Consider the following 24,396-nt stretch of genomic DNA (forward strand, 5'->3'; position numbering starts at 1 on the left):
TTTTTAAAGATGGCAACAAAGAACAAATACGAGGTCAACAGTACCTCTGTTGCCCTATGACAAACCACTTGCATATAATGGTTATACACATTTTGTGGTTTTAGTTCAATGGATTTATTTATTTATACGTTTTATGGCTTCTCTTGGGTTAAATTCAAACTATTTGCTAATATTATACAATATAACCCAAAACAACATAAATGCGTGTTGTTCATGTTTGTACATTTATTAAACTGTGAAGGACACAGATTACCAAGTCAATTATTTTACCACAAGTGCTTCAAATCCTCAACTATAAGCTCACCAAAGGTCAGTTTGTTAACTCGTGTCCCACAAGAGGTTTCAGCCCTTAAAATATGGGGCAATTTTCAATACTTTCATCCTGAAGCCTTTTTGTGGGTCATTAAATCAGACAGTAAAGTAGGTAGACAGTAGCAGAGCTGCATATAGAAAGTCGGTTAAATTATGAGCACACCTAATCAATTTGAAAGCGATATCTCTTCTACTTTAGAAGGAACATGAACTTAAAAATCACTCAGGAATTTGACAACTGGACAATGTTTCAATTTTAAGGCTACCACAACACAGAAATACTAAAGTGGTGGTACTTATTTTGCATGAATTATACAGAAGACCTACCTGGCTATCTGTACAGAAGCATTCATAGGGCTACTGACATTCTAAATATCATTTTTACATTCTCAAATATCCCTCAAAAGGGGGTGAAATCTTAATTGAGCTTAAATATCTGACCTGTATCTTCCACTACACAAAATATAAGCAAAATCTAAATGTTGAGGCAAGAATTTTCCTGGATTTTGGTTGATTTGACACAGAATGATCCTATTCTGTAGAGCCTGTTGTGGTCATCAAATACAGAACTGGCCGATTGCTGAAAGCCGATCAGTACTGGCCCACATTTTATCACAAGAATGCAAAGCCAAACTAATTATTTTCTTGACCACAGACCAAAGTCATTGTTATGAGTAATTAAAATCTTAGAAAACTATGTAATAATCAGACTTCCATCTACTCCACCAATGCCGTCTCTGAAGACGGGAACCATGAGTCCCAAATTAATTTAGTAGGCAACGCAGAAATGTGTAGTGCTCGAGTACTCAAATATGTTTTTTATTCCCATCCCTACTATAGTTTGATCTGCTGAAGTCAGGGAATATTACCTGTTTAGTCAAAGCGGCTGAAGCCAACAACAGTTCTCAGGACGTCCTGAAGTATACGGTAGTGACACGGACCTTCTCTCTCGTTTTTTCTCAGCTCAATTCTGAAGCTCAATCTGTAGGCTGAAGTAAACAACTGAAAAATTTACTTAAAAGAGCGCAATCAATTAAAATCGATATAGAATGATGTATTTTACTCTTGTAATGTCTTCGACCGTCTGTCTTCTCTGTATTTAAAATCACCAAGGAATTGTGGTAAAGTGAACTGAAAACCCCCCTTTGTCAAGAAAACTCTTCATTAGCTGGAAATGAACCTCCTCTTTCCCTTGCTTTGATAACCAAATTGGAAGTCCTCTCAGCCTCGGGAGCCACTCCAGTGACAAGGCTGCCATTGAGTCTGCACACAGCTGACCACATGGGGAATGTCCCAGAGGTACCAACCCTATCTACCAGGCATAATACACAGCTCTGCAACAATGCCTGGAGCGTCTCATTTTGGTAAAAAAAAACAGAAGGGCAACATTTTCAGGGATTTTATATCACAGCCAATCACTCATGCAGGAAAACAATCTGGATTCTGAAGAGGATTTACAGTCAGGATTTTAGCTATACGTCTCAGTCACACTATAGAATGGCTAGAAATGAGAAAATCTATCAAAACATCTTAAGAAATGTTAAATACCACTATGCAATTATTCAACATGCAACTTTATTTTAAGTCTGAGTTGAACGTGCATTTATCATTCTCAATCACTATCAATATGACTCAGTTTCTTTCTTTAAAAAACTGGTACCCACATGTATACACCACTAGTATTGTTTACAACTTCCACTACAATCAAATGTAACAGTAGTATAACATGTACAGCAGAATAACCACCCAGTTTAAATCTGTCAATAGTTGACAAAAAAAACATTGTGGCATTTTCAGACCATCACAGTTATCCCGTTGCATCCACCACACACACAAAAACAGAAAACAGTGAAAATCAAAATCAGTTGCTTTTGAGTACTGTGCTTGGTTTAAAAAAAAATAAATAAAAAAAAAAACGATTTTCAGATTGCAATTTTTTCATATTGAGGCTTTACGATGTTATTTATCACCGAAATGTTTTATTTTAAAAGTAGCCTTGTGTGCCATACAGTACTGTCCAGCCAACATTAGCTATTATGATTTGAGCGTCCGCAGAATAAAAGTACCCTTCATGGTGGAATGGATGCGTACAAGAATAGAACTGCACCCTCAATGGTGAAGACAATGGTTCATCCAGGGCAGGCTTGTAAATACATGGGAGTAACAATATAACACCACAGGCCTTTCAAAAGCCGCTATGCAAAATAATTGTATTATAGTAAGCTGCAAAAAACGTGACAAAAAGCAGTTAAATACCTTTTTTTTACATCATATCCCAGGCAAGTGAAAATATTTTCTCGTGGGTATTTTTCTAGCAGGTTTAAGTCTATTGCATTTGCAAAGGGAACAGATCAGTGCTAATGACTTCTAATCTTGGAGTATGCAGACACAGGAATACATAATTGTTTAACATGCCTAGAGAATGACACTTGTATCGGTATAAACGGCATTGTCACCTGCTACTCAGTAGTGCTGTCAGTACCAAGTTCGCAAACCTAATGCATTTTTTAAACACCAGAACCTTTAAGAAAACTACATTACTGTAAATGATCTACCTTATTTTCTTTGTATGCGTCCAGTTGCTACGTGCTAAATCATTTGAAACATGTAGTTCTACAATAGACAACCCATAAATTAGACAACATAGCAAGTGACTCAAATCCAACATACACCTTAGAATAACAGTTTTGTCATTTATTAATTAACATCGTTTAAGAAAAGAAAATGAAAACATCAATCTTTTGTCTATAGTACATCGAGATAAATTAAATCCGCCGGCAATCACATCGATTTTTTTTTTTTTACGTCCTTAACTAAGCCTGATAAATCCGACGTCTGTGCGCACAACATTGCAAACCAGACACGGACGTTGTCATAGTAATGCTTTAACGACAACACGCTCATACAATCCAAAAAAAATAAATAACTTTTTTTTCAAACATTATGAGACGGCTGCTAGGCCTTTGAAGATCCTTAAACAAAATATTTGTCCTTACCTCAACAATCCGCCAAATTAATCGCCGCGTTTATAAATCGGTATAATTTCAAACACATATTTCTATTTTCTTAGTCGAAAGGTATTTAAATGTGTAGGCTGGTTTTGCGTCTGTATAAAATGTGAGCAAAGACCAGCCTGCTGTGAATGTGTTGTGTTTCTATTTCAGGGCTGGGATTGGATTTCGAAAGATCCGCCATTTTCACCTCGTCATCAGTTCAACTTCACTGGGCAGCAAAGGAAGAACCTCATCACCAAGCCCACGAAAACAAGAGCAAAGAGAAAAAACGCCCATCAAACCTCACTATATAAGAGACAATAATACACATGATATGTAGAATGTTACCGTACAGTTTATAAGTAATACAAACATTTTTAAAGTTTATAAACAACCAAATCAACTAAATAAATAACTACAAGCTACCAGACAGGAAGACCGAAAACTGAAACAAAACACAAAACCCAACAGAAGTGCTCCAAAATGCAAGAAAAAACACGAGTATCTTCCGCACACTCACACACACGAAGACCACGAACAGGGAAGAAAAGGGGATATCATTTCTTTAAAAAAAACAATCAGTATAATCACAAACAACTGTTTCAAAAGCTATGCGTTTGTAAATCTGCACACAAAACATTAAACACCGTAACATAATGTAATATATGAATGTGTGTTAAGTTACCATGCGACATATAGCTAATCTAAATGCATCGTTTGCTTTGGACACTAAAAAGTAGGGCAACTGAATGAAAATCTACTCAGAGTGATCGCTTTAAACAAACCTGATCTTAACAGAAGCAACATAACTAATCCCATTTTGTTTGCATGAGTGTTTTGAGATGTACAATTCCATTGAACCACAAACTAAATGAATGTCTCTCACTGACACCAGAGGAACAGCTGTACTAGCAGCAGAGACCCTCCCGAGTCAGCATGGGCCTGAGCCCCACTGTGTTACAACAAGCTCCGAGTTTACACGTCAAAACACCCACGTACTATATATATAAAAAAGAAATACAAAAATGTAAGCACGTTAACTCCAGCGCTTTTCTTACAGACGGCAATTACGATAATTAAAATAAACAAACAAACCTAAAACTCTAGAACTTAAAACAAGATAGAAAATGACACTTTCTGCATTTTCATCATCCAACACATGGTTAAACTAACTCACCCACTCACTCTGCCGGTACCGAGTAATTATGTCACCTACACACAAAGTCTTGGCAAGAGTCTGCTGGGTCAAATAAAGTAATATAATGACGGGTGTGTTGACAGCCATTAGCGCAGTGTGTGTTGCGTGTGATATTCCAGTCAGCACATTTTGGAAATGTGTCAGAAAAGTCCGATTTTACAATGACAACTGCAGCTTGACTATATTTGCTTTAACTAAGGAGCAGGTTATCCACTCTGCGTCAACAAAACATGACATTACATTCTGCAAACTATCATTTCGTTGTAAACAACAGCTGACCAAGCAAAACTGTCATGATTTGGAGCACTTTCCCAGACCAGTGAACCAAATGGCTACATGTGTCAGCCCAGGTCATTTGTGTGTCTCCGATCCAATGCTGTTGAGCACAGGAAAGCTACTGCGACTGACTACCGTCGTCGCTCAGTACGTAGTCACGGTGTGGTGGTGTGTTTATAATACTAGCTCACTCACCAGTCTCTCGTTCGGTGTATGGCTATGTTTTGCTGCCACTGTCTCTTACATGAATTCCTGATCCGGATCCTCCTTGTGTTTTATTCAAATGGGTCTAGCTTCGTGCGTTGATATTTACTGTATTACACTCTGGCTCTCAGCCCTTCTCTTTACTGCTGCATCTCGATCGCAAAGAAACTGAGACGTTTGTTCAAAATCACGCGCCGAGCGCCATTCCACCTCTACCATCCCATAATAATGCCGCGCCCTCCTTGGAAACCACGTAATGCGTCATGACGGTACGTAAATATCCGTCGTTTTTTTAGAGGTTGAAATAAATGGGATAGCTATCAATTCCCCCTCTTTGTTTTGTTTATATTGTGTTTTACCGATTATGTTTAACCCAAGCTATACCACACAGTGTTATACTGTTATCAGCCCCCCCCTCCCTAGTACAATTTGAACATATTGTAACATTTTCAAGATACGTGAAATGATTAAACTGTGTGTTTAATTCATGTAAAAGTACAGCCACTAATAAACAGTGGATTTTACTTTTTAATGTTCGCGTAAGTATGCGTCATTATTAAGAATGATTATTTAAATAAAGCAAATACACACTGTATAAGTTAAGTATGCGTAGGTGTACAACAAAACTATCTTCATAAAGAGGAAAAACGGTAGGGCAGATGCTCATTGTGCTTAAAACAAATTGGGTTTACATTAAAATAATAATAATAATCTTGGATTGCATGACACAGTGGACAAAGCCAATCCCACATTTATTAAAATTAACGTGAAAAGTAATCTCATGTTCATTCGCTTCAAAATGGAAGTTTCCCATAATGTTTTAAGAATATTGACTTATTTGCGGTAAGGTATTTACTTCACAAGTCTATGTCAAAAAACGCAAACAAAGTAAATACATGTTCTGAGTTTGCGTGTTGCATTCTTGCCCCGTGCTGCTGTAGGCAGTAGCAGGAGCGGCACTGTGTTTGGTTCACAGATGGAAAGATTCAAGGAGGAAGCTTGTGAGACTGCAGCCGTATTACTGCTGGACAGGCTCTACCAGACAGATAAAAAGGAAAATTAAAATACTTGCTTAAAATGTGGGGGCCATGTATACATGAATTACAAAAATAGATATATGATTGTAACATTACTATTCCGATTATAACTGAAGCTATGGGTATGGGTTTGGGGTTTAGGTTTATACATGTGTGAATGCTTAAATTATATATTTCAGAGTATCTTTGCATTACTACAAGATTGCATGTATGTTATTTAACATTTTAATAAAAATATTTATTTTAAAAAAACGACTGCAGGTAATATAAACAAACTGGTTAGCCAACAACGTCAGGTTTCGGGAAAAGCAGTGTGTTAGAACGCATAGAATTGCATGCAGATGACACGTTCCCCGAACTTCCAGTTGAACAGTAAAAATCAACGTGAAGTATAGTGACGTCGTATATATATATATTTTTGGTTATCGTCTCATCTCGTTATCACCGGTTCATATAACACTGCTGGAGGACCAAGTCGTCGTTTCTCAAAACCAGGCGGTTTATTTTTGCTACCACTTACCAGGCTGGGGGCGTTCCCTCTTGCTTTCCTGCAGCAGACAGTTGTTGGTTGTAACTGTTTAATTTAATCTAGAAAGGAAGATGGCGGCGGCGGTGAGACAGGAGTTGGCCCAACTCATGAATTCTAGTGGATCGCACAAAGATCTGGCTGGGAAGTAAGTACACTAATACGACACTGGTGGGATGTGCACGTCTTTAAAGAAACGCTAAAATTGTGTTGAAACGCATTTTTTTTTAAAGAATAGCTCAGTTTCTTTTTGCCGGTATAGCAGTAGTGAGTGACTGCCGCAGTCACACAATCTCATCGGAGTACTCGCATTGATGTTAGGGACTTGTGTTATCAAATATCAACGATTACAGTCGACGAGAAAGATGCTTTTTATGAGTCATTCATTATTCTGTTACATAACTAGACCTCTTCCGCATAAACATCATAAACACAACGGTGCTTAACAGTTCAGTACAGCCATAGTAGCTAGAAAGTAGCAGAAGAAAACCATTCACCAATAATGCGGGCAACAACGTAGATCTGTTCTGTGTGCTGCAAAGCAGGATAGTGCCATGGCACTAACCATATAACACTGCATCATTTATATTACAGACAGTGGCACCCCGGCCCTGCAGCTCATCATCTGTGATAACGATATTTGTTACGAGTATGCACTGAGAATAAACATTCTGAGCCTAACAAAATTCTGCATTACCCTAAACAATATTCCCATTATATGATTGTAATTACAATTTGTGTGCTCCATACATATATATGTATTACACACACACACACACACATATACAGGGTGATTAGAGAGTAAATTGACCACATCAACGCACTCTTTGGTGTGGTAACTTACTTTCTAATTACTCTGTATATGTAAATAGAGCAAATTAAAAAACAGCAAACAGCTGTATATCCACGGAGAATTAGGAGCCAACAGGATACCCCTCAATCACTAGAAGTAGCCTAGCCTACATAATGAAGAAAAGTAATTTATAAATTGAAAACTCACTGTTTTAATAATTAGCTGCAATATTATATTGCATGTATTCCTGGTGACGTTTCTCATCTTTTCTAAAACTTTCAAGACATAAAAAGCTTTTTATGAAAAAGATTAAATTAAAATAACAAATCTCGTTATTCAAATGAACTTTTCTTGTAGGTATCGACAGATCCTTGAAAAGGCCGTTCAGTTTAGTGGTGCAGAGCAGCTCGAGGCTTTGAAGGCTTTTGTAGAAGCCAGTAAGTGTATTTTGTATTTTTGTTTTGTTACCTCAGATTCATCTTTTTCTGGTATATTTGTTACCCAGTGTCAATAAAAACAGGATTCTACAGTGTCCCGCATGTTTCATTTTACACATTCTTTGGTGTATGGTTAAAGCATTCTCCCACAGTTCACCTTTCCCAAATGCACAGTCGTTCCAGCTGTTGGTGAGAAAATCCTTTTTTCTTCCTTGAAACCTGCAAGCATTGCACTGTGAGAAATAGACAGGCTCTTATTACTTTCAGCTGTTGAATGTTATAAATGGCATCTTGAAGCTCGTGAAGCAAGGTGTACAGTACAGTCCATTTAAAAAACAGGATCACCTATTTTCCCCACATGTTTTTTGTAATCCTGATAGCCTTCAAACTAGGATAGACTGGCAGACCCATCCCCACAAGTCTAATGTTGCTGATTTATTTACAATATTGCTTTTTCATGTAGCCTATAAAATATTACTTAGCAGTTTGTTCTTCTTATTAAATTCATTGATGTCTGAAGTGTCTTTTTTTCTGTTTGTTGTTTTCACCTGCCTTAGTGGTGAATGAAAATGTCAGTTTAGTGATCTCAAGGCAGCTGCTGACTGACTTCTGCACTCACCTTCCCAATCTTCCCGACGGCACCGCCAAGGAGATATACCACTTCACACTGGAGAAGATCCAGCCCAGGGTCATTTCATTTGAAGAGCAGGTGAGGTTGAACTGTTACGAATCAGACCTGCTGAAAAACTAGTTGTGTCATCATGGATGAAACTTGGGGCACAATATGCCTCACAAGGGTCTGTTTAGATTTGAAAATTATTTTTCTGGTGTCTCTACTGACTAGGCTAGGTCTATACATATTTTACTTTCATACTTTTATAAAACAATTTGAGTTCCCAATGTTGTTTTTTATGTCATTTAGGATTAGAAATATTAAGCCTTATTTATAAGAGATTTGCACTGTTTTAGAGAAAGAAAAGTCAAACTAGCATTTTTTTTATATGAACAATTTTCCTTTCAAAAAAATAAAAATAAATAATAGAAAAAGCATTTTGGTTTCAAGGCCTTGACAAATCATACTATTGTGTCAAACTGTGGTCATTCAATCAATGGTATTATTCGTTTTTAAAACCTATAAAGTGTGGTCCTTTCCTGGCCGAACAACATAGCAGTGTCTCGGCAGGCCTGTATTAATTGGTTTTAAACGGTTTCTCAGGTGGCTTCAATCCGACAGCACCTTGCAACCATCTACGAGAAAGAGGAGGACTGGAGGAATGCTGCTCTAGTCCTAGTGGGCATTCCTTTGGAGACGGGACAAAAGTAAGCAGCAACTACCATGTGTTTTTTTTTTTTTTTTTTTTTTTTTTTTTCAGTTCAGTAATAATGCAGATTCCTCTTTTTTTTTTTTGGTCTACTGAAGTAAGTTTTAACCAGTTATTAAACTCATTATAAATGCTACTTCAGGATCTTCAGACAGCAAAATTAACATTGGTCCAGCATAAGTTCTATCATGCCGCTGGGCTGTTTTGCTCATCACTGGATATGACTGAGATTTATTCTCTTAAAGATACACCTCTTAAAAGTATACTTTGCTAAAAACCTTTAGTTATCCATTTCTAACTTGCACCAAAATACAGTAGCTTTGTTTCTTACTGCCACATTTCCGAGTTAATACTACAGTCTAAATGTAATTAGTCAAGTGTAAAGATTTGTTAGTGGGATAAACACACGGATGAGATGAAACAAAAGTAAAACCTAACATTATTCAAACTAGAAATTAAAGTATTGGTTTACTGTAATCTGTATAATATTAGACCTTCAAACCATGTCCACTGCAATCAAACTCAAATATAAGGTCGCTATTGGTTAGTAATCTATTGTCATCATGGCCCAACATCTGGGATCTCAATGTAAAAAAAAAAAAAAAAAAAAAAAAAAAGAAAGAAGCTTTCAAATTCTAATTAAGAAAATTACAAAGAGGCAAATATCTAACCTGTGTGTGATTTAACTTGATCTACAGTAGGGTTCAGGGATTGAAATAAGATTCCCATTGCATAGCAGTTTGATCCATTCCTGGTTTTACTTCGAGTTTAATAAGACACACATGAGCTTGTTACCTAAACACTGTGGCTAATAAAGCTTGTAGTAAAACCTGGAGTGGGTAAAACTGCTATGCAAAAGGAGTCTTATTTCCATCCCTGGGGTTGCAGGGTGACATCTCGAATCGTAGAATCACTTGCACTGTATGTCCTTTATCCATTATGTGTTCTATATTTAATAGGCAGTACAACGTGGATTACAAACTAGACACCTATTTGAAAATCGCTCGTCTATACCTTGAGGATGATGATCCAGTCCAAGCTGAAGCTTACATTAATCGAGCCTCTCTGCTTCAAAACGAGTCCACCAACGAACAGCTGCAAATACACTACAAGGTAACTGAAGCTTTCCTACAGGACATTGAAATATTTCAAAAATATATATTGTAATAGCTTAGCCGTGTGTAAAATGTCTTCTGTTGGAAATTGCTGAACCAAAATGATGTATTGTATGGTGGTAACAATGTTGATACTACAAGATCAGTACACACATTTCCCACATACACAAGTTCTTTCCCTTGAAACTTGTAGGTGTGCTATGCCAGGGTCCTGGACTACAAAAGGAAATTTATAGAAGCGGCACAGAGATACAACGAGCTCTCATATAAATCTATTGTACATGAAAGTGAACGGCTGGAAGCCCTGAAGCACGCCCTGCACTGCACAATCCTGGCATCGGCAGGTACCTCTTCATGTTTTTACTGTAGAGTTCGTATTGTAGTAAAAACAAGTATGACATTGGATTATATTTCTCTTGCACCATGAGCTCAGACAAGTAGGCAGCAACTGGAGAGCAACACAGATTTGATTTGTGGTCCAAGCTTGTGTCAGGCTTAAAAACTAAAGGATGCATTAACTAAAAGCAGCAGATAGATCCATATGTTGCAGTCTGTGTAGAAGGACATCTTCAATGGTTACAATCCTTTGGGCTCCCATGATGTAATCTCCAACTGGGGCCTGTGGTGCTTTTTCAGTGGGAAATGTATACAGTGATGTAATCCTTGCTGTCGGTCTGAGTGTGGCGTTATAACAGACGACAGAGGAAGGCAGTGGGGCGTATAACCTTTTGTTTTGTTGGTTTTGCAGGACAGCAGCGCTCTCGCATGCTGGCGACTCTGTTTAAGGACGAGCGTTGTCAGCAGCTGGCTGCCTATGGGATCCTGGAGAAGATGTATCTAGACAGGATCATTCGGGGGAACCAGCTGCAGGAGTTTGCTGCCATGCTAATGCCTCATCAGAAAGCAACCACAGCAGATGGTTAGAACACATTTAGACCAGAGCTAGGTCTACACAAACCTACTTCTTGAGATGGAGTGAGGGTGGCTGGGCTGGCTATAAGAAGGACAATGAAAAGGCAATAAATACAGGAAAGATGTTTGCCCATGGAAAGAAAAAAAAATACTGAGCAGTTGTGATTAGGACTTGCAAATATTTAACCTATTTAATATATGGTGATGCCTGAGGAATTCCCTGATGGAGTAGTTTTAGTCACTAATAGGCTCCCAGCTTAAGACTAATTGGAATGAGTCCTCATAAGGCAGCAATGTGGAGTAGTGGTTAGGGCTCTGGACTCTTGACTGGAGGGTTGTGGGTTCAATCCCAGGTGGGGGGACACTGCTGCTGTACCCTTGAGCAAGGTACTTTACCTAGATTGCTCCAGTGAAAAACCCAGCTGTATAAATGGGTAATTGTATCTAAAAAATAATGTGTAAAAAATAATGTAATTGTATGTAAAAATAATGTGATATCTTGTAACAATTGTCGCCCTGGATAAGGGCATCTGCTAGGAAATAAAAAAAAATAAATAAAAAAAAAATATATATAATTTTATTATTATTATTATCAGGAATTAAGGACTGGAACCAAAAGTCAAAGGGTTGTTTAAAATAATTCTTTTGGTAACAAAATCATCTAAAAACAGGGCCTGTAAAGGTATGTTTTAATATAGTATGTGTTTTATTTGTCCCATTACTTCACAGAATGTTGTAAAGTGCATTAGAAAAAGGTCAGTGCTGTGACAGCTTCTCTCTTTCCCACTGTAGGTTCAAGTATCCTGGACAGAGCAGTCATTGAGCACAACCTGCTTTCTGCCAGCAAACTCTACAATAATATTACATTTGAAGAGCTGGGGGCCCTACTGGAGATCCCACCAGCCAAGGTAAGAGGTTGTTTTCACCAAACAGAGCTGTAGCGCACAACCCTTTTGTAGCACTTCAGTCAAACAAGTTGTTTTTTCGACTGGTTATTTTAAAATGCTCTAGTCTTCTTTTTGGGTCTTACATTAGAAAATTAAAACCAGATATTTTTATACCAGATAAATTTATAATCAGTCAACATATATTTTTGAATATTATTATTTCATACTTTTAACCAGCAGAAATGATCAAAAGAATTCCCTGGTGCTGTTGAAATAGTTCTCAGTTATGTCAGTTAATGTTTATTTATTAAGCCAACGATAAAATAGCGGTAAATAGAGTAAGTAGCGGGGTTCTGAAAAATGTGTGATACGTCCCCACGTGTTGCTACAACTGTTTAAATAACAGACCTGTAAATTTATTTTTATTGTTAACATCCTGATAACTTTTTACACTTCTAACTTTTTAAAGTCAGTTTCAAAATGTCCGCTGTAGTGCACTGGGGTTTGAGATCTGTCCTCTGAATGACTGCAGGAAGAGCGATTTAAAAATGAAAAAAAAAGTGCTCTGTCTTTTCTCTTCCGTACCACATCATGGATCATTATTGCTGCATAATACTATCTGCAATAGAGCGGACATTTTGAAAAGAGCTTTGAAACTGACTTTAAAGTTATAAATGTAAAAAGTTGTCAGGATGTTAACAATGAAAAGAAAAATGTGTTTAATTTTAATTATACAACTTTCAAACGTAGCGGCTAGTTTAAAGCAGACGGTACATTCCATCTGGAAAGCAAAAATAGTGCGATAAGAATGCATGTTATTAACAGGAACATTACCAGAAACTTAGACCCATGTATATCAATATGGGTCTGTTACACACATAGTGTATTTTTTTAATCATTCTAGTTGTTTGTTAACAGTATTATTTGCCTTTTGCAGAATATTATGCAAATTGCACTTTGGAGCAAGCCCCTTTATAAATCAATCCTATTGAGGTTAAATATTTGGGCACTCAGAAATTCAGACATGTGTTCAATACAATTGTAATGTAACATCAAGTTACAGGGCATGTTGTTCTTACTTGTATGAAGAAGTCCAATTAGAAAGGTTCCTAGGTATTATTTGTGATAAAAACAAGTGTTGATCAGCTCAAATTAAGCCATTGTTCCATCTGGTAAAAAAAAAACCGTCTGGCAAAGACCCCAAAACATAGTCACATCATTTGAATTCTTTACGACCAAGTTACTGAATGTAGTTTTTAGGATATTAAAGCCTACTATAAGAAGTGGAACAAGTCAGTCCACACATTTACCATCTTTATTGAAAAGAACATCTACATAAAGGTGAATGCAACTTGGCAAGCCAGAACTACAGTTCCCAACTTTTTATTTGCCTGATAAATCATACTTTTTAAATTGTTTCAACAAGTACTATAGAAACAAAATGTGCATTAAATAAGAATGAAACTAGTTCAGTGAGTCTTCAGTATATGTTTGGTCCTTGAAATGAAAGCATTTGGACAGTACAACAGAAAATGATAAGACCCTTGTTTGTGAACTTTAATTATGTTTAAAAGATAAATGGAGAATCTGAAGAAAATATATATATATATTTGAGCGAGAGATTGCTGTATCTGTTGTCTTAGAAGGGCCACACTGTCACCATCTGTAGATGGAATGTTCTGGATTATTTTGAATATATCTGTGTTGTTGTGCAGGGCTCTTTTCCCGCTGTTGAAGCCCCTGGTTACAGATGCGACTTGGTAGGGAACAAATAAACTACTTATACTAATAATGACGCTTGAAAAGTTTTTCAAACAAAGTTTTTTCAGACAAAATGCAGACTATCAAATCATACTCTCAAAGTCTCTTAGAGAAAGACAATGGAGAGCATGACAAGCTGCAGTGCACACCCATTATAATGCGGCCAGAGGGTTAAAAGGTGAATATGACCTTGGCTACCATAATTTATTAACTAAAAGCATTTTAGCAAAGCAGAACCGCTTACTCACCAGAATGTACATCGTCAAGCACATTTTACTTAAAGCATTTTAATACCGCTATACCTTTTGACACAAATACATTGCAGAGAATAAACTATGCTATGCAGGAATGGTTTGACGTAAAAATTGCTTGTAAAAAGCGAAACGTGTTTATTAATTGTGTTCAGATGAGGTTGTGCACTGATTCAAGAGATTATTAAAGCATGTTGGGAGAGCAAGTGTGATTGTTAGAGGCCTTTAAATTTGCTGCCTTCTACGCCACATTAACATTGTAATGCTGAAGCAACAGAAACGAAGAGGGGCTGCTAGCTAGGTATAAACAAAAATCATTCTATATTGGTAAATAACAATAAGATTGGAAAACTGTCAATTTTAAAAGAAAGTTATACAGATATACCAGAAGATTAGGTAAGTCTTAAAAAAGCAAGTCATACTTGAAAGCTGTGTTTTGTGGTTCCTGACTAGTTTCAGGCGCTAAGGTCAGTTAGTCTATAAAAAGTGTTTTTATTTGACTGTTCTCCCTTCAATACCATAACTGTTTTAAGTTAGTTCTTAATTCCCAAGGTTTCTATCCTTGTGCTTTTATAAATCAAAGGAGGCCACCACAATCCACACCCATCTTCACCGGTCATGACTGCACAGTTTCTCTTATTTTTTTTATGTTGGCGTTATAGCCTTGACAAGTAATGCAGCATTTTCAGTTACTCAATCCAGGGTTCGGTTTCTCTTCCGCCTGTGTTCTGAGGACTGTGAACAGAATACATGTACATAAAGTGTAATAAGATGTAGTACAGTAGTTTATTGACAAAACCCGATACAAAAACACAGTGCTGCTACTATAATAAGACAATTGATTTGAGCAATGTCCATTATCTGCTGCTGCTTTTACATAATGGGCACTAAATAACGTAGGGGCAAGCTTGGGCCCCTAATCCCGCATTATAACGGGAGTGCACTTCATTAAATAACAATTTGGTCTTACTAAAGTACATTAAAAAAAATATTTTTTTAAAGCATTTCATGGCATCTTTAGTACTGACTTACCATAAGCAGTACTACTGTTTTGAATGTATTGACTAACCCTGACAAAATGTTTTCCACTTTAATTTGAAATAAGTTGTGAATCCAATTTGGGCTGAAGAAAGCTTTTTTTAATATAAAATAATAATAAAAAAAAACTTTGTTCTTATCCGGTGTTTATTGTGAAGCTATTGTAGTTGTATAATAAAAATACCAGAATATAAATTAAGTTGCCGAACTGTTATTATTTTGTTATATATTTAATTATTACCAGTAAAACTAAGTTGTTAACCTCATGTGACTGTGTAAAATTGTCAAGGGTTTTTGTGAAATTGTTTTTAAAACAGTTTCTCCCAATAAAACATGTCAATAAAGATCTCTGTTTCTGTGGACAGGCAGAAAAGATAGCCTCCCAAATGATAACCGAGGGTCGAATGAATGGCTTCATCGATCAGATAGATGGCATTGTTCATTTTGAAAGTAAGTACGGTATGCTGTATTCTTTAAACATCACCACTAGGTGTCTCACTTACATGCACAATTAGTAAGAAACCCTACAGTGGCTACTTTTGTGAAACTGTGAAACAGATGTGATTCCCTTCGGCACACAGTCCAAGAAAGATGTTAAGCTTGTGTAACTCCGCTGAATATTACTTGATACTAGTATTGGCTTCGAAAGGTAATATAGAATGACATGGACATGGTTATTGAAATATTTTCCCAGTGGAATACCTTTTCCAGAGGAGTCCTATAGAGTGAATAGCATACGACTGTCAAACACAAGGTCCAAAGAAGTTACTCGGCAGTAAATATCGTGTTGCCTTCTCTGCTTTCAGCTCGTGAGCCTTTGCCCACCTGGGACAAGCAGATCCAGTCGCTGTGTTTCCAAGTCAATAACCTCCTGGAGAAGATCAGCCAGGCAGCGCCCGAGTGGACAGCGCAAGCAATGGAAGCACAGATGACCCAGTAACTCTCTCTCAGCCTGTAGTTTGGACATTGTCTTCTCTCCATTCCCTTGCACTGCGAGAGAACAGCAGACCCTTTGTTCAAGATCATATTCTATTTAACGATTGCAAAAATACAGTTGTTTTGTTTCAGGGGGGAACATTTCTGTGTTTTAGGCTATTTCTAAATTTAGAAATATTTACACAGTTTCCTCTTTTTTGCCTCTTGTCCCATCCTAGGGCTCAGTAAATCCATCTGGTTTAGTTAGCCACACCTGGGTGCGAGAGAATCACAGCAGTCGCTAATTGGCAGAGCATTATTTTACTAAGCTGTAATTGTAAAATTGTAACTTTTTTCTTCCCTCTAATTGTCACTAGAAACACTATCACTGGTGTTTCTTGAAGAGCATTTATTTCTTTACTGTTTTTTAAACTTGAATTTGGAATATACAAATAGTATATGTATGAAAAATACAATGCTATAGATAAACAGTTGCTGTTGCTTCCTGGCACTTAATGCTTTTACAGTATGTTCAAACTCACTCCAAGGGTATAGCTGCGACGTTAACTGCAGTTGAGCTGTGGTGTTGCATTTGAAATATTTGCATATCCTGACTTACTGCTACAAAACACGTAAAGAACCAAAAGATAATAAATTGGGACAAGTGATAATTTACCAAGGAAGATCTCCTTTACACCCCCACCCCAAATTAATAACAATACGTATCTGGATAAACTCACTGCAGTCTCATTTCAGGGGATTTTAATTTCCCTCTATTTAGCAGCACTATTGCTGCTCCTGTTTCTTATGAATGTCCTTCCTGATGTTTGCCAAGGGTGCCAGAATCCCACACTGAGCAGTGCTATGGTGCAACAAAGTTGCTTCAAAGGGGATAGACCATTTAAAGTTCATTGTTTTTTTGGGGGGGGATTATTTATATCTATGAAGGTAAATATATCCTATTAAAAATTGATTGGACAGCAGTTTGGCTTCCCTAAGTTAGTATGAAGATGGGAAATGCTGAATCAATTGCACTTCAATGTATCTTAAGGATTCTGAATAGGCACCGCTCAGTGTCCTGCAAGTCAAGAAATATGATTGCATAAAAACAGTGCATTCTTTATTTCCCTTCACTGCTGTGATCTTCTAGATGTCAACACAAGAAGAATATTCCTTGCTGTTCAAAGGTTATGTGAACAACATGGGATTTTAATTGTTGTTTGTTTTATTTAATTAATTAATAAATAAATAAATGAATAAATCACAGCCTACTGATAAATGATCAGATTGTCTTGTTACTGTGTCGCCCCTCTCTTGAACACTTTGCTCTGCTGTGAAAGCTGAATGATGCGGGGAACGCTAAACATCTTACTCTCTTATCCTTGTGCCTGTCCCCCCCAGCTGTACAGCCTATGGAACATAAGTAATCCACTGGTAACAGGTGAGATGTAACTTACCAGTGTTGATATTTTAATTACACATAAAAGGAATGTATATTTGACACTCAATAAAACGTTTCTTGTGGGGTTATGTTTGAGAGCCAGTCACTACTTAGCTATAAATGAATAATCGTCTTAGTTAAATTGTTAATAAACAATAAAAACAGAAAGAACATTTTGTAATAAAGTATATGATGGTTGCTGGAAAAGATTTTTCAGTCTAACCCGGATATCAAGACACATTCTGTACAATTATTTAAATATTTTATTGATTGCTCAGGCACCAATTTGAATTTAAAACAACCTGAGCTACTGAATTAAAAAAAAAAAAAAAAAAACAGTATAAGTCAAATTTGTAATTATAATGTATTCACAAAACATAAGGACTGCTTTTTTTAAAATCTATTTTTAATTAATTAAATCAAGTTAACAGTTAAAGAAACATCCTAACTTTTTTAGACAGGTTTAGAAGTTCATTCTCATTTTTCAAAGAACTGTTTAACTTAAGAAACTGTTTAAGTGCATTACTTCAAAACAACAATTCCTTAAAACAACCCTAAAAAGATGGCCTTTTATCTCAAAATCAAGAATGTGGTACCTGACTGCTAAATACAAAGAAAAGCTCTCACATTACATTGTCAAAACAGGAAATAAAACAGTTGTACTATTGAGAAGTAAAAATTTCCTCTAGTGTCTGTCCAGCAATCTTGTTTGTGCACATTAGTAAGATGAGAAGCATAACTGGGTTGAAGGGAAACTTGCTCAGCACTGTCTGGTTTTGACAATCTGGATCATCATCTTGGTTTTTCTGAAAATTTAGTGAAGAATATTTTAAAACTGAAATACCAATACAGAGCGTGAGGTTGTGTTCATAACAGATTCTTTAAGGCTGTTCGATATATAAAGTACAAAAGAATGAAAATAAAATGATGTATTTTTAATAATAGAGAACAATGACATGGGTAAAGATCCAGTTGGATGTATTAGAAGAAAAAAAGATTTTAAAGGATTGTTTTGCATTCTTTTAAATACTGACAGTAGAGCTCAAAGTGGGTGTTGCTAACAATCAGAGCTAACATTTAACGTAAGCATATTAATTGATGTATGTGCATGCACAAATAGCTGTGTGTATCTATCGGTAGATAGTTTTTGTTTTTCTCACCTTATTGTGTGGCACAGAACACATTCATTTGCATAGCTGTTGCCATCTGTGCCACAAACTGGTGAGAAAATGAAAGGGCATCCCTCGAGTGGGTATTTGTAACAGGCAGGCTAGGAAAAAAACACAAACCAGTGAATACAGAGTGAGTGGTTTCATAAATAACAATTAAAAACGAATTGTTAAAATCAGGAGTTCAGTAATAGTGTTTCTTTAGCACAATTTGTATTTGTGATGTACCTGTGCTAACTAATCAAATTAATTGAGTGTTTGTTAACACTGCTTTAGTTGGCCTACCTGACCATGTTACATATTCCCAAGGCATTTACCACCAATTTGTTGACTGATGTTAAAAAGCTACCAAATAAATAACTTTGTGGGGAGCTGGGGTCTTTAGATGTTTTTGGTTTGTTTGTTTGTTTGTTTTTTGCTAACTTACATAATAATAATATTAATAATAATAATAATAATAATAATTTGAGGCACAATGGTAAATATGGTCTTTAATGTAATCTTGTTTGTATAACTAATCTCATTTTGATCACTTCAAGCAGTGCATTGCATTGTGATAAACAAAGAGTATGACATTTATGATTCAAATATGAGGTTTTATCCAGTGATAAAAATAAGAAAATCGTAATTGTATTTACAGTTCTGTAAGGTTTTGCTTCTGAGTCTGTAATAAAGAAAGAAAAAAGTATTAGTATTCCTAGAAAATGCCTGAAATAAATCGAAATCGCTGGTACATATTAACAAACATCAACCACAAATTACATTGGGATATACATTCCACTGTGTGCAAATTGCAGGCAAGTTTCTCATCTGATAGTGAATCTGTTATGTGGTAATTTGCCCACAGTTTACAATCAGGCCCATTGTATTCTTTCATTTTACCTAAGTAACCACAGGTCCAGTATCCCTGAACCATGTTCAATTAATACTAATGCATAATCATTTGTGTCTATTTTTTACATTTCTCAGTTTAGTCATCTCTCCACTCCAGACCTTGTTGACAGTGAATGTTGTTTGTAGGACACAAACCTATATCCTGCTTGAAACCACAGAGGAACAGGTATGGCAGATAGGAATACCCCTGCTATATGTATGAGTTGCAGGTTATAAATGGTATCTGTTGTTTAAACCATTGCTATTGTGATGCATTAAAGAAAAATAACTGACATCTTTGCTGATAACTTAATCGGTTTTGAGGTTGGATTTGTATCCAGTACAGTCCCAGTATGGGGTGAATGAACCGTTCACTTATTATCAGGATACTTCTATTATTTAAATGGCACGGATAAAAACATACTGTGTATTGTATGTTGGGCTGTAAACCAGAAGGATAGTGTGGCACCATAGTTCAAAATGTAATAAGAGGGGTAGGCTCTCTGTATAAATCCATTATATGGACTTTGATTTGTTTTCCTCTAACTTTGTACTGCTGGTGTACTGCACTTTAATAATTTACAAGCCAAAATTGGCAGCTTCACAAGTACATTTCTGTTTATAGATTTATCTGATTAAATGTGTATGAATCAGTGCCTTTCATACAAAAAAACATAAACCATATATATAAACCATCTAGTAAAATTAAGCACCACAATTTCTGTATATTACTGCCATTGGATACTTGAATGTCTTGCTCTTAGCGTTTTTGTAGTTTAAAAAAAGAACAAAAAAACATGCAACATAAATACAGTACATTTGATTCCATTTATGCAATTTAAATGAATTCAAAACTTTAACCAAGTACCATTGAGAAGAAATGGAAACCAGACTGCTCACAAACTAATAAAAAGAAGAAAAAACTTCTTACCAGAGAAACAAATGAAGATCAGAAAAACAAGGACAAAACTTGGATTCATTTTGATAGTTCGCTCTGCTATTTGTGTCTAGCACTTCTGAAACAAGTACAGTATTGCCAAACTAAATAAGTGGGTGGATGTGGCTGTAAAATCTGTTTGCACACAGTATGACTGTTTAAGAATTAAACCTAAATGCGTTAAAAACAATAATAATTTGAAGACAAAAAAAATTATTTACCCAAATAAGCATAAAGTGTTTAGTATATAAATTCTAAATATGCTGCGTTATATTTGGTTTCCAGTGCAAGGTTTTGTATACAGAATTATAAACAAATGTGCTTTACACCAACAGATTTGTTATGTTTGCTGACAAATCCTTTCATAAATCAAGAAAAATACAAGTAAATACTGCAAAATGTTAGGTGAGCATATTGTAAATCAGTTATCATGGCATTTATATTCTACTTTTATATTTGTGAAATGGTGCAAATGATACAGATATGAGGAAGCCACCCTTATAAAGTTTTTACTTTGTTTTTGCATGTTATTTTTGCAGTTTTCCCATGGTTATGCTATACATTTACCACCCTGATTTTCCATGTTTATTAATATGCTTTATTATACCCCACTGTTCTTTAGAATGCTTACCGATTCTTCACCGTGCTTTCACTGTGCATTATTAAACTTTGCTATGCTTTTGCTATGGGAAACTTTTACAAGGGCAAAATTGATGCAGGTTACAAAACATAGCAGGTTGGAAGGATGAGAGCACACTGGTCCCCAGTTAACTGAAGTAGGGTAAACATATTTTGCATTAGTATATGTATAGGATGTAGACCAGTCTGTAAGTCTGAGATGGTCAAGTAGGGACCACTGGGTGCGTCAATGACTCTGAATGTCTCTTTACTGGGGTTTCTCTTTTATTGAATTCAATTAATTAACTTCCAAGTAAAACTGTAAACAGAGTACACTACAACTTCTGTATAGCATTTCCCTTTTAAACAGGTTTTATTCAAAACAAATACAGGTCGGTTTGTTAATAAAACGGAAGCCTATATCATAAATAATTATATTAACAATGCAATATATTAAGACTATAACAGTGACAGTGAACTGGTAACTACAACCTGTATCCTATTGCATTTCTGATTAATAGAGGTCTTGTAATATATAAACTTTTCTCAGGACACTACCGCAGAACATCTTTCAGGTTGTTTTAGCAAGCTCCTTCCTTGACAATTCTCACTCTTTCTCTGATACAAAAAAAGAAAAAGGAAAAGGTAGCTTTAGTGTTTGGAATCATTTTTTTTGTGCGTGTTCAGAAAATGCAGTTGATTTTTTTTTAAATAAATTAATGCATGGTAAAAACAGATTTATGAAAGTATTAAAAGGGAGGTATGTATTTTACCCATTTAACAGACACAGCATGCATTCATTGGAGTAGGTGGTCTCATCATCTCCACAAACAGGTTTATAAACCCGATGACATTCTTTATTCTTATGGTATTTCAAGCAAGACGGCTAAAAAAACAAAAACACAACAGACGTCATTGGCATACAAATGCATTATTAACTGAAATTTGCATTTACATCACTGTACAAAATACAATACACATTGATAACAATTTCAACATTATGTGCAACCAAGGAATAGTTCCAAAACAGGTATCTGTGTAATAAATAGGTACACTTTTTTTCTTTTCATTATTATTATCATTTTGTGTAAATAAAAAAAAAACAATATGAAAACAGATACTGGCAGGCACCTGGAACAGTTTTAACAGCTTTGTACTATACTATATTCAGTATTTTTGTTTACTTTGTAAGGTTCAATACTTGGCATGCAATTCAATTCTAATTATATAATGTGGTTATTAGATCTCAATACAGAAAACATATAATAAAATAATCATTGCATCGTGTATACTTACAGTGATACTTGCTGCTTGGACAGTTTCTGAAGTTAAGAACACTAAAGAAAAATATATGTACAAGACCGTTAATTAGACTAAAAAAAAGGGTCTGGCAGAATTACTGACATCAAATCCAAGCAGATCTATACATTATTGAATGGACACCTGGGCCATGGCTTATTTAATGTAATAACTCACTTTGAAAGCATGGTAACGAATAGCGAAGTCCAATGTGGTAACTCATGGCATAACACCAACAGGTTGTAAGTATATAATAATGAGGCCATTAATGTTTGGAAAATTGGCGAAGGGACTGATGTGATCAACCTAATCGACTTCGAAAAGGCGCAGATGGACTTTAGAGCATTTTACAGCACAATGATTTAACCATTTTTATGCATTTTACAATTTTATGATAGATGCAGCACGTCTCTGCGACACTGGGATATGTATTTGTTTACACCTAACCAAAAGATAATCACAACTAGTGGTTTATTTTGGCAAGGATGAACAACATAACAGCCTAATAATCAAACGTGTTCACAAGTTTCCAATACAGCTCAGCTGCCATTGGGAATGGGAATGAGGGATTAGATACATTTTCATTTGGGCATATACTGGTAAATTCAGGTGGCAATTTTTGTATTTATTTGTTTATGTACACATACTTTTTTGTTTTTTCACTCTTAGGCCAGTAACCATTGGATCCATCGCCGTACAAGGTTGTGTCTGAAACAACAAATTATTTGTATGTACAAAAATGTAGGGAGCGATTTATAACATGTATATATTACCTGCTACAGATATGATAAAGATGATGGTAAAGTATCTCATTTTCATTTTCTTAATGGCTTCTTTTGTCTTCCAGTCTTGCTGACCTACAATAACAGCGTTATATATATATATATATATATATATATATATATATATATATATATATATATATATATATACAGTGCCTTGCGAAAGTATTCGGCCCCCTTGAACTTTGCGACCTTTTGCCACATTTCAGGCTTCAAACATAAAGATATGAAACTGTAATTTTTTGTGAAGAATCAACAACAAGTGGGACACAATCATGAAGTGGAACGAAATTTATTGGATATTTCAAACTTTTTTAACAAATAAAAAACTGAAAAATTGGGCGTGCAAAATTATTCAGCCCCCTTAAGTTAATACTTTGTAGCGCCACCTTTTGCTGCGATTACAGCTGTAAGTCGCTTGGGGTATGTCTCTATCAGTTTTGCACATCGAGAGACTGAAATTTTTGCCCATTCCTCCTTGCAAAACAGCTCGAGCTCAGTGAGGTTGGATGGAGAGCATTTGTGAACAGCAGTTTTCAGTTCTTTCCAGATTCTCGATTGGATTCAGGTCTGGACTTTGACTTGGCCATTCTAACACCTGGATATGTTTATTTGTGAACCATTCCATTGTAGATTTTGCTTTATGTTTTGGATCATTGTCTTGTTGGAAGACAAATCTCCGTCCCAGTCTCAGGTCTTTTGCAGACTCCATCAGGTTTTCTTCCAGAATGGTCCTGTATTTGGCTCCATCCATCTTCCCATCAATTTTAACCATCTTCCCTGTCCCTGCTGAAGAAAAGCAGGCCCAAACCATGATGCTGCCACCACCATGTTTGACAGTGGGGATGGTGTGTTCAGAGTGATGAGCTGTGTTGCTTTTACGCCAAACATAACGTTTTGCATTGTTGCCAAAAAGTTCGATTTTGGTTTCATCTGACCAGAGCACCTTCTTCCACATGTTTGGTGTGTCTCCCAGGTGGCTTGTGGCAAACTGTAAACGACACTTTTTATGGATATCTTTAAGAAATGGCTTTCTTCTTGCCACTCTTCCATAAAGGCCAGATTTGTGCAGTATACGACTGATTGTTGTCCTATGGACAGAGTCTCCCACCTCAGCTGTAGATCTCTGCAGTTCATCCAGAGTGATCATGGGCCTCTTGGCTGCATCTCTGATCAGTCTTCTCCTTGTATGAGCTGAAAGTTTAGAGGGACGGCCAGGTCTTGGTAGATTTGCAGTGGTCTGATACTCCTTCCATTTCAATATTATCGCTTGCACAGTGCTCCTTGGGATGTTTAAAGC

At 36.1% G+C, this 24,396-nt stretch overlaps 3 protein-coding genes and 1 long non-coding RNA gene across 12 annotated transcripts in view; 1 reads left to right on the top strand and 3 right to left on the bottom strand.

The window, feature by feature from the left end:
• Positions 1 to 6,560, bottom strand: part of LOC117408982 (protein lin-54 homolog) — a 25,218-nt gene extending 18,658 nt beyond the window's left edge. For 3 of the 8 annotated variants that reach the window (XM_034014469.3, XM_058990618.1, XM_058990616.1), the window contains exon 1: positions 4,975 to 5,251. The gene's annotated coding sequence lies outside the window, so the exon portion shown is untranslated. The other 5 variants (XM_034014470.3, XM_058990627.1, XM_058990632.1 and 2 more) reach the window with 4 other exon arrangements.
• On the top strand, positions 6,545 to 17,260 carry LOC131698547 (COP9 signalosome complex subunit 4). Of its 2 annotated transcripts, XM_058990642.1 has the most exons (11): positions 6,545 to 6,694; positions 7,697 to 7,776; positions 8,334 to 8,485; positions 8,993 to 9,096; positions 10,058 to 10,211; positions 10,407 to 10,557; positions 10,962 to 11,132; positions 11,918 to 12,033; positions 13,728 to 13,772; positions 15,428 to 15,512; positions 15,869 to 17,260. In XM_058990642.1, the coding sequence occupies exons 1-11, from the start codon at positions 6,621 to 6,623 to the stop codon at positions 16,000 to 16,002; spliced, it is 1,266 nt and encodes a 421-aa protein (XP_058846625.1). In that variant the 5' UTR covers positions 6,545 to 6,620; the 3' UTR covers positions 16,003 to 17,260. The 2 variants fall into 2 exon arrangements, with proteins under 2 accessions (XP_058846625.1, XP_058846632.1); XM_058990649.1 differs by lacking the exon at positions 13,728 to 13,772.
• A 559-nt stretch (positions 17,261 to 17,819) lies between these two features.
• Positions 17,820 to 20,584, bottom strand: LOC131698550 (trypsin inhibitor ClTI-1-like). Its single transcript, XM_058990659.1, has 4 exons — positions 20,392 to 20,584; positions 19,226 to 19,251; positions 18,579 to 18,688; positions 17,820 to 18,224 (listed from the first exon to the last, which is right to left on the bottom strand). Exons 1-4 carry the CDS (start codon positions 20,438 to 20,440, stop codon positions 18,179 to 18,181), a joined length of 231 nt encoding a protein of 76 aa, XP_058846642.1. The 5' UTR covers positions 20,441 to 20,584; the 3' UTR covers positions 17,820 to 18,178.
• A 1,226-nt stretch (positions 20,585 to 21,810) lies between these two features.
• On the bottom strand, positions 21,811 to 23,176 carry LOC131698552 (uncharacterized). Its single transcript, XR_009307631.1, has 3 exons — positions 23,088 to 23,176; positions 22,312 to 22,352; positions 21,811 to 21,901 (listed from the first exon to the last, which is right to left on the bottom strand). It is a non-coding gene; the product is annotated as an uncharacterized LOC131698552 (long non-coding RNA).
• Between the last annotated feature and the right edge of the window lie 1,220 nt (positions 23,177 to 24,396).

The sequence above is a fragment of the Acipenser ruthenus genome, chromosome 2 (genome assembly GCF_902713425.1).
Source record: "Acipenser ruthenus chromosome 2, fAciRut3.2 maternal haplotype, whole genome shotgun sequence".
Taxonomy (NCBI): domain Eukaryota; kingdom Metazoa; phylum Chordata; class Actinopteri; order Acipenseriformes; family Acipenseridae; genus Acipenser; species Acipenser ruthenus.

What these genes read in the sequence shown, in the direction of transcription:
- LOC131698547 (XM_058990642.1), top strand. Translation starts at nt 6,621, where the DNA reads ATGGCGGCGGCGGTGAGACAGGAGTTGGCCCAACTCATGAATTCTAGT. An exon ending in TCATTTCATTTGAAGAGCAG is followed by an intron (nt 8,486 to 8,992) that starts GTGAGGTTGAAC and finishes ACGGTTTCTCAG; the next exon opens with GTGGCTTCAATCCGACAGCA. An exon ending in AGCTGCAAATACACTACAAG is followed by an intron (nt 10,212 to 10,406) that starts GTAACTGAAGCT and finishes TGAAACTTGTAG; the next exon opens with GTGTGCTATGCCAGGGTCCT.
- LOC131698550 (XM_058990659.1), bottom strand. Translation starts at nt 20,440, where the DNA reads ATGAATCCAAGTTTTGTCCTTGTTTTTCTGATCTTCATTTGTTTCTCT. An exon ending in GATCTTCATTTGTTTCTCTG is followed by an intron (nt 19,252 to 20,391) that starts GTAAGAAGTTTT and finishes TCTTTATTACAG; the next exon opens with ACTCAGAAGCAAAACCTTAC. An exon ending in GTTCTGTGCCACACAATAAG is followed by an intron (nt 18,225 to 18,578) that starts GTGAGAAAAACA and finishes CTAAATTTTCAG; the next exon opens with AAAAACCAAGATGATGATCC.